The 15,931-nt window shown below is 35.2% G+C and overlaps 1 protein-coding gene and 1 long non-coding RNA gene across 2 annotated transcripts in view; both read left to right on the top strand.

The window, feature by feature from the left end:
• Positions 1 to 15,931, top strand: part of LOC144472887 (uncharacterized) — a 432,141-nt gene that overhangs the window by 147,075 nt on the left and 269,135 nt on the right. The window lies entirely within an intron of this gene.
• LOC144473498 (uncharacterized) lies at positions 409 to 1,783 on the top strand. The gene is made up of 2 exons (XM_078187405.1): positions 409 to 603; positions 1,460 to 1,783. Exons 1-2 carry the CDS (start codon positions 409 to 411, stop codon positions 1,781 to 1,783), a joined length of 519 nt encoding a protein of 172 aa, XP_078043531.1.

Raw genomic sequence — 15,931 nt, 5'->3', positions numbered from 1 at the left:
CATTTGTATATATACTTCAGGCAATTCGTGCTTATTGTATGTAAAAAGAAAATATTTTTCATTGTTACTCCATGGCCGTTTTTCATATCTGTTGGAACAGTTAGGATTTCCGGTTATCGATCATACGCGATGTAAACGAACCTTAAACCGAGACGAGCACAGTTCCGTAGATGTTTTCGTATCGTTCTACAACGTAACAGAATGTTTCTCGATTCGACACTCGTAGCTGTAGGCAAACTTCAATTTATCGACGGAAACACGTGAACGAGCAAACAATTTTTCTGACAACTATAAAATTTCCCATGTTCCGAGCTTTTTGGTATTCGCTGGTAACGGCACCATAAATTCCAAGTTCGTGTTCCACTTACCGGGAAAAGCGATTTCTTACTGAAAATTTTCATCGACACAATGGTTAAAAAAAGGAAGATGGTTCCGAAGCAAATATCGAAGAGAAAGTCTCGGATCGTAAAGCCGATGAAAATTGCCGCGCTGATCGTGTCAGCTATACAGGATCTCCGTGAAACGAAAGGATCAACTACCAAGAAGATCATAGGTTACATAAATTATGCATCCGATGCTGGCGAGAATCGCGTTAAACGACAAGTAAGTGTCTCGGTATAATTACGGGGACATTGGGAAAAGCTTCGAAATCGATCTTAGACGTGCGCTGCCGGTTTTATTTAAAATCCAAGCTGCGGTTGCTTGCTCCAAATAGAAATTATTAGACAAATACAGTCAGTCCCATAAGTTTTCGTACCCCCATTACTTATAAGAGACATTTGTTGAAATCAAGGGACGCATGTAAGATTTTACAATACATACATATATATATTGAGAGTACAATCTTGTAAACATTTTGAGAGTATGAAAAAATGAATTATGAAATACAACAGTAAAGCATAATAATAAAAAAAATTATACACTGACTGCTACTTTTATAAACACTGTACGCATATTTTTGTTGATTGGGAATTTCAAAGACGTTCACTCAAATTATGTAAGCATTTTTCAATATATAAGCGTCAGTTTTACTGTCAACAATGAGCATATTATATAATATGTAATAATTAACCTGTGGATATTTATGCAAAATAAAAATTGTATGCATTAATTGCAAGATGTAATATATACAACTATATATTATATTATGTATAATATATACATAAACAACTCTTTCTATTTAATTAGAAAAATTCAATAGTACTTCGAAATTTTTCTATTTTTACTGTTTTCTGTTTAATCTCCTCATTTTTATTTTAAATGCATAAAGTCCACAGTCTAATAATAATGAACATACAATATAAAGTTAATGTAAAATACTAGATAAGGAAATGTTTTCGTTTCAGAATATGATAACCTCTCATGATTATCTCAAATTATTTTTACTTGTCAGGAGGCGATGTCAATTATAGTGTAATGCCTATGATAAAATTATTGACAGTCGCCATTGTTATTGCAGGTAAAAACAGCTCTGCAAAGGGGCGTAGAATATGGTATTTTAAAGAGATACCGGGGCCAATATTTTCTGCCGATGGGCGACGAATTGAATCGCGCGAATCGCATCGCCTTGAGATTTTCCCAATTACCATTGCCCCACACGCAAAATGAGAAAACAGGCAGAAGCTCGTCCCGCAGGATGATTCCTCTCGGAAGTCCTAAGCACAACAGAAATGCTCCCAGAAGCCCCCGAAAGACGACGCAACAACTTGCGAAAACCAATTTACAATTATCACCTTCCAACTTTGACTTTCTGGACTCTGTCAAAGATATTGCCAAAAATTAATGTTGTCAAATGTAGTATACGAACGAAGTAATTGTTAATATGTGATATCATATAAATCGAAAATAAGCGTTCTACATGAGAAGGAGTTTCTTAGTTATCAGAAGGTGTGTCATTGGTTTGAAAAATTCGCTTCGGCATTTAAAGGTTTAGATACCGTGTAGAAAAATTCTAGTATTCGGATGCAAATCGTGACGTCTTCGGCGTTCAAATCAAGTGACAAGGTAAGGAGTAGTAAACCCCTCTCATTGCTCCTTACATCGTCACGTGACACGAACGCTGGCGACGTCGCCATTTAACCAATAGTATTTCAAAGCTGAAGTAATATTTATTGTAAAACTGAAATGTTTCACATCGCTACTTAGAACGCAAATTATGGTATGTAGATAGTGGTTGTAAAACGTGTAAACAAGTTTCGAGAAAAGTATTTACGATAGTAAAAATAAAATGCACATTCATTCTCGTGTCCCTTTGTTTCCACGTTTGTTCTTCAATTTTGATGTCGTTAATTTGTCTCTAATGTCTTATGATCTACGATATGATTCTTTAGTATTCGACGAAATTAAATAAATCACGAACTAAACAGCTTCTTGAATCTGATATAAAAATTTAAAACTTAGAATTTTCGATTATCGAAAAATTATCGATATTTAACATGTTAATCCTTTGCAGTCGAATCCGTTTCAACTGGTAATCCAAAGTATTTTTTAGACTCGCAGTGTTTCCATGTTATATAACTTGGAGCATTTTATACATTATGGAATTAATTTTGTAATTTATGTAACAGATAATAGCTCTTAACAATTTTTTTAATTTTAGTAAATTTGAGAAAGATTATTTTGAAAAGTGGCATAATAATTTTTAACGGCGCCTTAGAGTTGCCACTCGACCGCAAAGAGTTAATATTTCCTAAAAGAGAATCGCAGATTTGCGAACCTAAAAACTCCTTTTATAACTTCTAACCTTTTCCTTTGCAAACTATCATTTATTTTGTTCGAAAGTGTTTTTACTAACTGGGCTAGATGGAAATAAAAGTTACGATGTTTCTCGCGTTAAAAATTAAAATATTCTTTTATAGTTTGACTGCCGCGTCAGCAACTTCAAGAATTTTATCTAAACAAATTATAACAGAAAAGTTAAATTGCGTGACATTAATTGCTTTTCCAATATTTTTACGTCTTGTGAGTTCTAATAAAATTAAGCATATATAATAGATCAGCGTAAAATGTAGTTCCAAAGTTCGAGATAATATTTTTTGATATACTTTTTTTCTAGTATTAATTTTATCAATTTTATTTCAAATTTTTACAATTATTAACCCATTGTCATACTTTGACAGACTCGTAATGAAGATTTGTAGTAATATTCTGTTAAGTATGACCCTTATTCCGTTCTTTTCAGTTATTATAAAATTCTGTTCTCTTGCAATAAATTCTAGTAAATGTAAATGTTGTATACGCGTTTGATGTTGATCCGGTCTGTAAGGCCGGAATTGTTTGTACACGTTTGGTACAATGCCGTAGTAATATAGACGTGTGTTTGTTCTATCTACACTTTAATTACAACACTGCACAAGTATACTATTCGCGATTTTTGATGATGATTGGACGCGTTATGTTTAAATGATTAATGCGATCTTAGTATGACTGCGTTATGTTTGAATGCGTTATGTATGAATGTTTGCTGTTATCTGTCTTTCGTTCGTCGTGTTCTGTCTGTGGTCACCTCGGTTTTGCATTGATTGGTGGAGGGTAGTTTTTTGGTGGAGGAAATGAAGTGTTTTCGATTGGAGGTGGGTGTGTCGCAGGAAATTTGGAATGAGGAGTGGGAAATTTGGTAGAAAGTTCGGGTTTGCGTCGTCTTCTTTGTTACAGTAAAAATTATGAATGTTTATCCGTGTAACGGTACCGTGGGTCTATCACACGTGTTGTCCGTTCGTCGAGTCGTGTTTCGGTAATTACGGTAGTCGTCGTTCATCGGATTTTGCCTTTTGTCGATTGATTCGCATGTTTATGGCTTAATAACTAAAGAGGGACGGCTAGGCACTTTCGACCTTCGGTGTTGCCGTCGCAACAGTAAACATAGAATAAATATTTCCTTTTCCTTCTATGAAATTACTACAATCGGAAAGGTACTTACTGTCGTAACTATGAATAAGATGGTACGGCATGGGGTTAAGAATCATTTTTTAAAGCGTCATAGCAATATAAATATTTTTGCTGATAATGTCGCACAGTTTTAACATTTTTCCTTCATATAATTTGCCTAAATTTTTTAATTACCACGTTCGTCGCCGACAATTAGACACGAAAATCCCCACCTAATTAAAGCAATTTAATGAATTAAAATAAAACTAAAAAGTTCACATTTATCATAGGGGGATGACATTAGAACACTTTCGCATTCGAAAAATCATCGTCGAATTCATTTTGCTCGAATATATTGCAATAAAAAGAAATTTTCAAAATTGGTCAGAAATTAATGTCACCCAGATATGGGTGACGCGGCGACAAACGTGTTTAACAGATACATATGTTAACCTTCAATTTTCTCGAAACAAGAGAAAATGGACATACACCGCTTTCAAAATAAACGGTCCATTTAATAGATTGCAAACACGTGAAGCCTCTGCATAGATTCGACGATCGTAACTTCCCTTTTAGAAGGAACTCCTAATTGCTGAAAAAAACGGTCATTTAGACGGTCTCATTGTTGGAACGATTTCAATACCCCAGTGAACGACACAGTGGTCGACGATCCAAGATAGACGAGGATGACGATAAGACGGATGAATCGTTTTCTATTACGATATATCGATCGATCGCGTCCCGGCAAAGGCGCTGCAGCGGCGGCACACTCGCTCCCGGTTCTCTGTGCGCCGGTAAAATTAAGTGAATTGAAGAACGAGCGCTTTTCGTAGATTGCACGGAAGTCTGCGGCGGCGGAGCGGTCGCACGCCATTTATAAAACTTAGAAGCTTCTTACCCCATCCCGATAAACTTAATAGCTTCCGAAATTTACGGGACCGACCAAGAAAATTTCGAACATCTTCGCTTCCATGATCGCGCCATTTCTTGTCGCCCCTACCTTTACATATTTTTTTCGAGATGTACAACGAGTCATATTTTAACCCCTTACAACGAGCGAGACTCGCGATACATATTCCATACAAGATCTAATAAATATTAATATCATTAATTTCGTCTATATCGAAATTGAAATAAATTCTGCTGTTGTCAAAGCTTAGAAAGAAAAGCACATAAGGACAATAAAAGGAACAAAAATGATCTGGTCCTTTTATTAGAAATATTAAAGATAAATAAATGCTGATCAACGCACCGTGAAAAGTATCGTAGTGCAAGGGGTTAACCATCGAATTCGATCTTTCTGTGAACAGAATATACCCAAAACCAACCGATATACTTGTATATACCTATTTTTACCGAAAGCGATCGAATGATAGCTTTTTAAATAAATGTTATATCCATTTCCAATTGATTACGAGTAATAGACAATTTTATAAGTGTGCAACAGATGTTTGAGGTTCTACCTTCTCAGTATATACAAATTGACGTTTTCCGTTTTTCAGAAATTTTAGATGAATCTATTGATGTTTATTTCATCATTTTTGTTCCTTGTTTTTGAGAATTTTGTTATTTGGTAATATTCTGCTATTTTTCGTTTTCCTTCACTCTTTTTATGTCTAAAATTTTCATTGAGACACTCAGCATTTTACATACTTAACTCCTACATTATTTTTAAAGGTATAAAAAAGTGAAAAATTTCGTTCTTCCTTAAACAATTGACAAAGATATGCGATAAAAACAGGTTCACTCATTCACTAGTTTCATGAAATGTGTTGATAAAGTTTGATAAATTCTCATTATTACATCCATCATTGCACACCGAATATATCGCATATATTGTTCATACATGCCATATACAATTTAATTAGAGGGAGACCAAACCGTAGCGTTGCTAGCTTTGCATTCATCGCTACAGAGTTTAATCATTGTCTGCTGACAAATTATTCACCTGGTACTAATATTGTCTCTGGTTGCAAAAATGTTTTGGTTCCAAATACTAATTTGTGGTTTATATAATGTACAACATATTGACATAATTATTCACATTGTTATTAAAGTTGTTGCGTGTTACTGACGCTATCGATTTGTTTCATTTTCCATCCAATTTACTTTAAATTATCGCCGGAAATATGTTCCAACTTATCAATGACCAACTTATCAATGTTTATTTTAAAACTTCGTATTTTCCGGGAAAAATAATGGATTTCTTTTTCCCCAACTTAATATATGGTTTGGAGATTTACTGTCATAAGTTCACAACGTCCTTCATTGTTTACATGTACAGTGAAACATAGCATACAATCTGAACTTAATAGTAGCACACAGATTCTTTAGTTTATGTGTTTTATATCGCAAAAAGAAACTGCACACTTGCTCGTAAACGGAAAAATTCATTTTACACCGACAGTTATAAAACTGACTTTAGAACTTGTGCGAATGTGTTATATTTTATTCTTCCGGGTGAGAACTACAGCACTGTAAAGTCTAACGTTCATTTGCTGGTTTTATATGTAAAAAAGTGATACGGCTACTAACGTACAAAATGATTAAACATTAGGATTTATTTAGCTACAATTGATACGAAATTATTGATAAACATTGCACTTACAATTTCTTCTAACGAAAATTCAATTATAGTCATAATGATAATATTTAAACTGACGTTGAAGTCAGATTAAACTATAATTTAAATAAGAAGTGAATGAGAAATGAAAATAGTTGCAATGTTAGTTAACCATAGTATTAAAAATGTCCGTGTTATTATTTAATAAACACTTACAAGATCTATTCGAAATTGATGATTGTAGGTAAGTGTATTGTGTAAATATTTAATGAACCACAGATCCCAGACATTTGCTGGGAAAAGTTGATTAAAAATCCAAACTTCAAAAGAATTATACAATACTAAGGTAAGGAATTATGAAATACTAATTAATATTGAATGAACTTCGTTAAAAATAAATCATGATTCACCTTTTAATTCGTAAGTATTTCAAGAGGAGAAAGCTTAACACGAAAGTGGTTGAATACTTTTGTGACCAACTGTATTCGAATTAAATTGCGGAGAAAAAACTTTCGGTAGATAAGACCGTCGCGGAAACCTTTAAAGAGAGTTTTACTTTTGTAATTGAAGAAGGCTTAGCATTCGTCTGATGTGCACAAATCTGCCCGGAGAAAGTCTACAATCTTTTTTTTTCTCTTTCAATAAAAGCGAAGCAAATCGTATGCATAGCAATAAGGGCGTTGCATAGCAATCTCGCGTATTTATACTTAATATTACAAAAGAAACTAAGAACCTAGGATTTCTGTAATATAAATCCATTATTTTGTAATTTAAAACATTGCGAAAGACCTGTAAACAAAATACCTTATTGTAACTTTTAAATTTAACTAAATTCAGACATATCGTGTACAATGCAGAACTAATTCTGTGAAGTAATTTTTATAAAATTAAAACCATCATTTGTAATAATTTTATGCAATATCTAATAACTTTATATAATAAATTGAGGTATCATTTCTACAGAAATTAATTTAGTTAAATAGTTTATTGAATATGTCTTTACGAAGCATTGTACGCGTGCCAATACTTTTTTGACTCTGGATTTTTCGTTTTCTTGACTTTATTTCCTTATTACGAATAACTGAGATTTCTCAATAAACATAATATTTATGTGCGAATCATGTATAAAGACGCTAATAAACATAGTTAATGTTAATAGACTACTTTACAGTTTAAAGATATTCAAAGAAAACTGGTTGCGCCAATACTTTCTTGACGCACTGTATGTTGGACTCAAATAAATATATACCAAACACATTTTAATTATTTCGTAGTAAAAGAACGAAAGCGTCATATCTTGCGGATTTGCGCGCCGTGCTTTCGTCGGCCCTGAAGGGAATAGACATTTTTATTCATTCAAAAAAAAAAAGTGGTAGGACGAGAAACCCTACCGCCGAGGATTCAACGTCCCCGAAGAACCGGTGATAAATACTGCCATCGCTCACATGAAACAGCCGATGCAAGATATTCTCCCAGGACCTTTTAACAGAGAAGGAAAAACAGAAACATTTACAGAAAGCGTTCATCGTTCTATCTTCACCGCGAATAGAAATCCTGGATAGCGAGGGATCCGTTTAAGTCGTTATCAAGGCTCTCACCTTTGGGATTTGATTCGGAAGCTCTCTGTCGGGCCCTTCTTTAGGAAATAGTCAAAACTAGACAAAACATTAATAAAGTAATATAAGTTTGCATAATCAATTTTCCTTCTTCCAACCTCCTCTGAATAATGAATAGCAATATATTATTGAATCCAAATAAATGTGTAAACCGAAAGGTTATTCTTATAACAAATTCGAATAAAATATGAAAAATTACACTTTTATTGACTTACTTAAATTACTAAAAGATGAAGTTAATTTTAATTTAACCCTTTGCACTCGAGTGGGGACTTTGAGGCGCCATTAAAATTGTTACACCACGTTCTAACATTATTTTTACAGGTATCACCAAAGCTGAAATTTAAAAAGTTGTTGAAAATGTAACTGTTGTATGAATTATGGGACTCGATTTCATATGCATAAAATGCACTTTGTTATGCAGTACGAAAATGCCTTGAGTCAGAAAAGTTATTTTATATTTGATGTCGAAATGGCTTCGAGTGCAAAGGGTTAATTTCCATTTCTCACAATTGATCTATTAAATTATTTTTCAACAAGATACACTGTCCATTAATAATAGAAAAGATGATAATTAAAGACATTTCCCTGTAATTACAGTAATTCAATGTAGAAAGTAAAATATTGTAACTATTGGGTATACAGGATCACGAGTTGGGGAAACCAATAACGTTTCGCTGCTACGTAACGTGGCCTCGGAGTGTCAACAGCAAGGAGCATATGAACTAATTATCGAGCTTTACTGTGGAATTCGAGAGTAGTATGTCAACAAAAATCATGAAGCTTGTCCCGTTTCAATGGGAGAGCTCATAGAAGCTTACGAACCCAAAACATTTCACGATATGCCGCGAGCCATCCCTTATTTCTCCAATTATCATAGCATTCATCCTTTCAGCATTACGACTGTAACACGCCTTTCGCGTGATTTCTTTTCTAATATCAACTCTTTAGCAATTAAAAACTCATGGACGCTTTATCTGCCTAAAACCTGTAACTAGGATTGTCAACGATTTTGTTGTATCACAAAATAACTTAAAAATCTTCTTTTATGTAATCGTCCTGACAAAGATCGTTTAATTATGTTACTCAGCATGATTTATTTGTTCATACTGCTTTTTTAAAGCATATAAAAGATTTATTTAGTTATTAGTAGCGGTGCCTAATTTCGAATAGGCAAGCTCTAAACTCTATTGTTCCATCACAGCATTATCAACTGCGCTGGTAACTCGGCAATTGTAATATGTCGTTAACGCCATTCCTATATAACCCCCGTCCGCGTTCGCATGCATCGAACGCACAACTGGCAACACAGTTAGACTGTTTCAAAAATATTTTCATTAACTCCAGAATGAAAGGAACGTCTGACACTGTGGCGGGAGGTCAGCGCGGGGTCATTTTCATCGCGTGCTGAAATTTTCGTAATACGTACTTTGGAACCAGTTCCACCACCAAAATGCTATTTATTATACCACTAACGGTTGCTCCACGCGTAACCGTGCAACTGACCCGTGAGAATATTCGAATTCTTCCTATAGAATATTTTAATAACAGTGGTACAAACATTGGACGAAACTTCTGGACACGTTCTTTACACAGTAAATACAGTGAATTATTTTGGACAATGAACGCTTTTCAAATTAATACCTCATTTTGAATCGAACTAAAACATTTATGACAAAATCTAAGTTCAATTGGTGCAATTAGAATAATCGAATGAAATGAGAAAAGTGAGAATCGATTTAAACTGTCATATGTGCTTCAAAATATTATACAACGTGGTATAAATATATTATATAAATAAATACTATATAAATATGATTAAAATCTATTGTAGTTACAATTTTTAATAAAAATGTATTCTCATTAATTTCACCCAATATTTTAGATTAATTAACGCGTAAAAGTAATATAGAAATGTATGGTTATATTTCAATGTTGTATTTAATAAGTATGCAAATGAAATGTTATCATCGATAATAATAAATAATGTTTAAAGTATAAACGAATGTTCCATCTTGTGAACTACTTTAGGAAATAGAAATCGACGCGGCAATATGTTCTTTCACACTTCGTGGGTTTCTCATTGACGCTTTGCCAAGATTTAAAAGACAAACGTGGACAAAAGATGTATACGAAAGTGGTTATTCACGTTCCCTGACTCTTTTCCTGGTTTCGATAGCATGCATCGAGCGCGGTATCGATATCGTTGGGACTTTAGGTGCCAACCAGCTTCCCGAATTACCATTTAAACGGATTCAAATTGTTCCGCAGTCCCGTTGTTCATAGTCGAACTATCCTTTCACCGATTATAGGTCGCGCGCGGGCTATGTTGTTGCTCCCGAATTTAGACGATATATTGCGCCATGAAATATTCGTAGTTCATCGAACAATATTTAAATATTATTTAAATCGTAAAACAATTCACAGAAAATTTAATTTGTAGAGAAGTTTTAGCTTTGTTTATGAAATTTATAAATTAATTAATTTGAGATGAAGCGGTTACAGAAGTTAATCTTGAAATAAAGAAAAAGTATTCTTACTTCTTCATATTATAATTCGAATTTCCTATTAAATTTCTATTAAGACCGATGTATTAGAGAAAATTGTATTCTTCTGTTTTTATAAGATAAAATTTTATTTGAGTATGTTCCTATTTATTTGATTGTATTTATTGATATGTATTGTAACTGTATATTAAGAACGTTATTATATTATTGTCAACATGTTATAATTATTATAAGAGGAAGAACACTTTTATCTAATTTATTTTTCATACAATTAATGTAGGTAATTTTTATTTTCTATAAAAATCTACGGTCTAATTATTGTAATGTCAATAGAACTCGATTCGCCTATTCAACTTATTCAATGTTCGCTTCTCATCGCGAGTTAAATCTCAATCTCGAAATAACGAAACCATCTCTGAATGATTTTCCAAGAATATATCACTTTTCACGGCTTTTACAAAGAATACAGTGAAATAGAAATGCAGTTAGCAAACCGTTGAACTCGTAGAAACACGAGGTAGACAGTTGGGGGACAATTTAGAAGTTGCAGCGGCGGCAATATTGTTAAAACTTCTAATGGTGTCGAGTTACCAAAGTAGTGATCGGTATGGGTGACTGTTGGGAAATTCACGTTCTATCTAATAGTGATATACGAACATCATATTAAGAGATGTTGCAGTCAATAATAGACTAATCGATTAGGAGGTTATCGAATATCTTTCAAAACACTATATCGTAAAGCAGGATCTGAATTAATCAGTGCACACCTTGAGAATCGCTTCCAAATTCCCGTTGCGCGTTTCATTCCCCATCGTCGTCTCTTACGGCACCGAGCACCTCAGACCTGTGTGCCTGTTGCTTTTTATATTAGTTATTATAAAGATGATCATTCGGTTACGGATTTTAAATATTCACGGCAAAATTATTCAATTGCAATTGACAATAGTGATTACAAAATGTTAATCTACTATTTTTAGTCTATTATAATAGAAAAAAGAAGGAACTTTGTAGTAAATTCCTGTTTCTTATAATTGAAGCAAACGTATAAATATCCACAGTTTATTGATCATTGTACATGGACTCCAGAAGCGAGAATAAGTTATTAAGGAAAATCGTATGAAAATTTGTTAAACATATCGAAAACAATGAAATGTTTAATCCAGAATACGCGAATAATCATTCGAATAGTTAGAGACAGAATAACGTATGATAAATAATTGTTATTTAACTACAAAGTCGTTTAGATAATTACTATTATACAAATATTTATTCTAGACAATTGGAATAATGAACAACTCTGACGCAAATGCCACAGCAATCCGCAGCCGATTTATTAATCTTCGTCGGGCTAGTATTTAATTAATGTAGATATATCAAACAGTTAGAGTTGCGATATAACAATGAAAACAATAGAAAGTATACTATTTGTCATAAAGTCACAGATGGCGCTCGCTTTTCTATTTGATCTATAGGTACTTGAAATTGTCGGACCGATGATATCCGCATACGTCGAAAGCAGGAAATATTTTAGGGGATTTTCGGGGCCGGCTCTGAAAAGCATATTGCGCGCTGAAAATGACCGATGGTGGAACGGACACAGCGTTGCGACTGTTAGTTGCATGGGACAGCAGGGTATCAGGCGTGGAAACTGAATGGCATTAGCGTGAATTCTACGGCACTTCGTGGTTCCGCAGCTGCTATTGCGTCGCTCGTATCGGGCAGTACATTTCCGGCTCGCCTTGCTTTTGTTGCACCAAGAAGGTGATTGTCCCGCTACCTCCTTTCACTCTTGAGTTTCGTTTCGGGAGAGCCCATGAGCCGGCGGAACACACCAAAAATATCTCGCATATGCTCCGCGGTCGTAGAAAAATCCTTGAAATAGTTGTCGAAATTGTCACTGCTAAAGTGAACGTCTTAATGGTTCGATATCCCAGTGATTATCAACTTAAATTTTCATTAATATTTACTAGATAGATTATTGGTAAAACTCAATAATGTTCTTAAAACATTCCTTTGTACGAGAAAACGAATGATGGTTTTAAACATTGATTATATCACGCAGAAAAGAGTTTATAATACAGGGTACTACAGTGCAGATTACAATCATTTACAATTCTTTATTTATCGTTATTGCCTGCAAGTTAATTTTATGTGCTTACATATGACAATTCAAACATTCATTTCCATATTTTCATAAAACTAGTGAAATTCATTATGCAATGACAAAATAGACTCCTTTACTGGTATAAATATTGTAAGCTATACTAAATGGAAATGTTCCTATGAAAGTGGGGGTATTAATCAATAGACTGCCAATTTTATGTATTTCTGACAAAAATAGATGGGTGAAATAAAAAAACAATAAAAAATATTCAAAGAACTTATGGACGGAAATTATTAAAGAAAAGAAGATATTTTTATTTGACTCGTGTTTATTAGGGCTCGTGAAGATAATTTCTATTAATTTTATATTATCTATTTATAAATTGTGCTAGGTTAAGAGGAAGAAACAACAGAATATATGATTACAATTGTCCATTTACAAGCTCTCGCGTTTCTCGAAAAATATTACTTGCATGTTTAAATAGAACACATGTTGGTACACGTGTACAGGGTGGCATGTAACTAAACATGGTGGTACAGCCAGATAGGTACTTTCTATCTATTTCTATTCCATGTCAAAAAAGAAGTCTGTAGCGCGACGTTGGTTTTTAAGATTTTTATACATAGAATATTCGATGCGCGACGAGTTCGATACGCCGCGGCGCGCCGGCGACGCTCGGTGACCGTACGCGAGGCGGAGCAGGTACCGAGAGTCATAAAAGGTACGAGACTCGGTGCTCATTGGTCAGGGCTAGCACTCAAAATTGGTATAAAAAGGGCACTCTCAGCCAGGAAAAGACAGTCTTGCGACAACCTTTGAAAAGGCAGTGTAGAGAGTAGATACCGATAACGTTGATCTCTCTGCTCACCTTTGGAAAAGACTAGTAGGGAGCTGAGAGTAGATACTGCTAACGTTGACCTCTCTGCCCACCCTTCTAAGAGACCAGTAGGGAGTAGAGAGTAGATACCGATAACGTTGACCTCTCTGCCCACCCTTCTAAGAGACCAGTAGGGAGTAGAGAGTAGATACCGATAACGTTGACCTCTCTGCCCACCCTTTTGAGAAACTAGTAGGGAGTAGATACCGACGAGGTTGACCTTCCTGACCACCTTTCTTAAAAAAGTCTGTATCTTGGCAGATAGGCGTTACGCCTTGACCCAAGTGACGATCCGCGCCGCGACCGAGACGATCCGTCAGTTTCTCCGTGCGAGTTCGGTTCTTTGTACCAGTCTCATAACGCAGTAGTTAGCATCGTGTGTATTCATTTGTTTGTGTAAATAAACTATTTCGTTTCCGTTAAAATAAAGTGTTACAAATTGGCGCCCAACGTGGGGCCCGAAACACTCCTCCGGCGAAAACATACGTTACAAGTCGAAAATATATTAGCTCCTTGAATAAGTTCTCGCTGTTTCTCAAAAGACAGTATTAGTAGTACTCCGTGCTTGGAATTCCTAATGATGACTCATCGGCAAGAATGTACTGTATGTCACCTTCAATTTCAGTGTATGATTGTTCACAATAGTGTCAACCACGTGTTTGTTCATTGGTTCTCAAGATGTCTACTTTCGTGCCGAATAAAATGGTTTTGCGGGGAATTTATTGCACTACTTTATATAAAAGAATTCTGCATCTGACGCACACAGAGTTCTTGTTGACACTCACGTCGACAATGCTCTGTCGGATACGACGTGCAGAGACTGGTTTCGATGCTTCAAAAATAATTATTTTGAACTTGAGGATAAGGAACGTTCTGGCGCACCGGCAAAGTTTAAAGACGAAGAATTAGAGGAATTGTTTGATGAAGACCCATGTCAGACGCTAGCAGAGTTTGGAAAAATATTACAAGTAGATGCGTCAATGGTTTCAAAACGTTTAAAAAGGTTAGGAATGATCCAGAAGCAGGGACATTGGGTGCCGTATGAATTAAAGCGGAGAGATGTTGAACGGTGTTTTCAGATGTCTGAACTACTGCTTCGACGGCAGAAAAGAAAAGGTTTTTTGCACCGTATCGTCGCTGGCGATGAAAAGTAGATTCATTACGATAATCCAGAGCGTAAAAAATCGTGGGGTAAGCCCGACCATGCATCAACATCGTCTGCGAAACCAAATGTCCATGGTTCGAAGCTTCTTCTCTGCATTTGGTGAGATCAGAAGGGTGTAATTTATTATGAGCTGCTCAAGCCGAATGAAACTATTACAGAAGATCGCTATCGACTTCAATTGATGCGTTTGAGTCGAGCCCTAAAAGAAAAACGACCGCTGTACGAGCAGAGACACGACAAAGTCATTTTGTTACACGACAACGCTCGGCCACGTGTTGCAAAACCAGTGAAGACCTACCTGGAACGCTTAAATGAGGGAAGTTCTACCCCACCCGCTGTATTCACCAGACACAGCTCCTTCTGATTTGCACCTATTCCGATCGATGACACATGGCTTGGCTGAGCAGTGCTTCCATTCTTACGAAGAAACTAAAAAATCAATCGATTCAGGGATTGCCTCAAAAGACGAATAGTTTTTCCAACGCGAAATTCTTTTACTGCGAGAAAGATGGGAGAAAGTAGTCTCTAGTAATGGGCAATACTTTGAGTGAACTGATTTTTAACGTTATATTTTAAATATAGTTTTTATTTTGGGAAGAAAACATCGAGAACTTATTCAAGGTCCTAATAGAATAAATTCTTTTCATTGAGAACTTTACGAGGACTCCAGATATAAATGTCTTTTAAGATTCACTGAATAGAAAAAGAAAATAACTAAACATTTTTAGATGTCCTCTTTGAAAACTCACAATTTTCGCAAATAGAGTATAAATTGTTTTATAATAGGTCGTCACCTATTATCGTCGTTTATAGTCATCGTGTTAGTTGAATTATTTTGCAGAGGAATATCTATGTCAAATTGGACGGCCAAGGGATAGGTTAGGGGATACGAGGGCTCAGAGTACGCGAAAACAAGAGGCGGTAGCACAGTAGAAAATGAAACAAGCTAGAGTAATTTCAGTGGCTGTTAGCCCCGCAAGGCTAGACTATCCACGAGAAGGACAATAAAGCACTCCCATTGACACGCAGACCGGAAGAGGAGACACACCGCATCCATCAGCTGTGTATGTCGATTCTGTTCCTTCACAAGAGACTCTCTTGTTGGAATTATACTTGACACCGACTAGTAAGCGAATCACGTGTGTTTCCGGTCAGAGATGCGACAAAGTAGGATACGGGGTTGTGAAATGACTCTAATTTTATCAATTGAACAAAAGGTAAAAACTACGGTC

This window comes from Augochlora pura, chromosome 7, assembly GCF_028453695.1.
Source record: "Augochlora pura isolate Apur16 chromosome 7, APUR_v2.2.1, whole genome shotgun sequence".
NCBI lineage: Eukaryota > Metazoa > Arthropoda > Insecta > Hymenoptera > Halictidae > Augochlora > Augochlora pura.
The sequence above is the reverse complement of the archived record's forward strand: the minus strand, read 5'-3'. Positions and strand labels throughout refer to the sequence as shown.

Excerpts from the sequence above, each read along its gene's own strand:
- LOC144473498 (XM_078187405.1), top strand. The coding sequence starts at position 409 with ATGGTTAAAAAAAGGAAGATGGTTCCGAAGCAAATATCGAAGAGAAAG. Across the intron at positions 604-1,459 it reads AGAATCGCGTTAAACGACAA|GTAAAAACAGCTCTGCAAAG; the intron begins GTAAGTGTCTCG and ends TTGTTATTGCAG.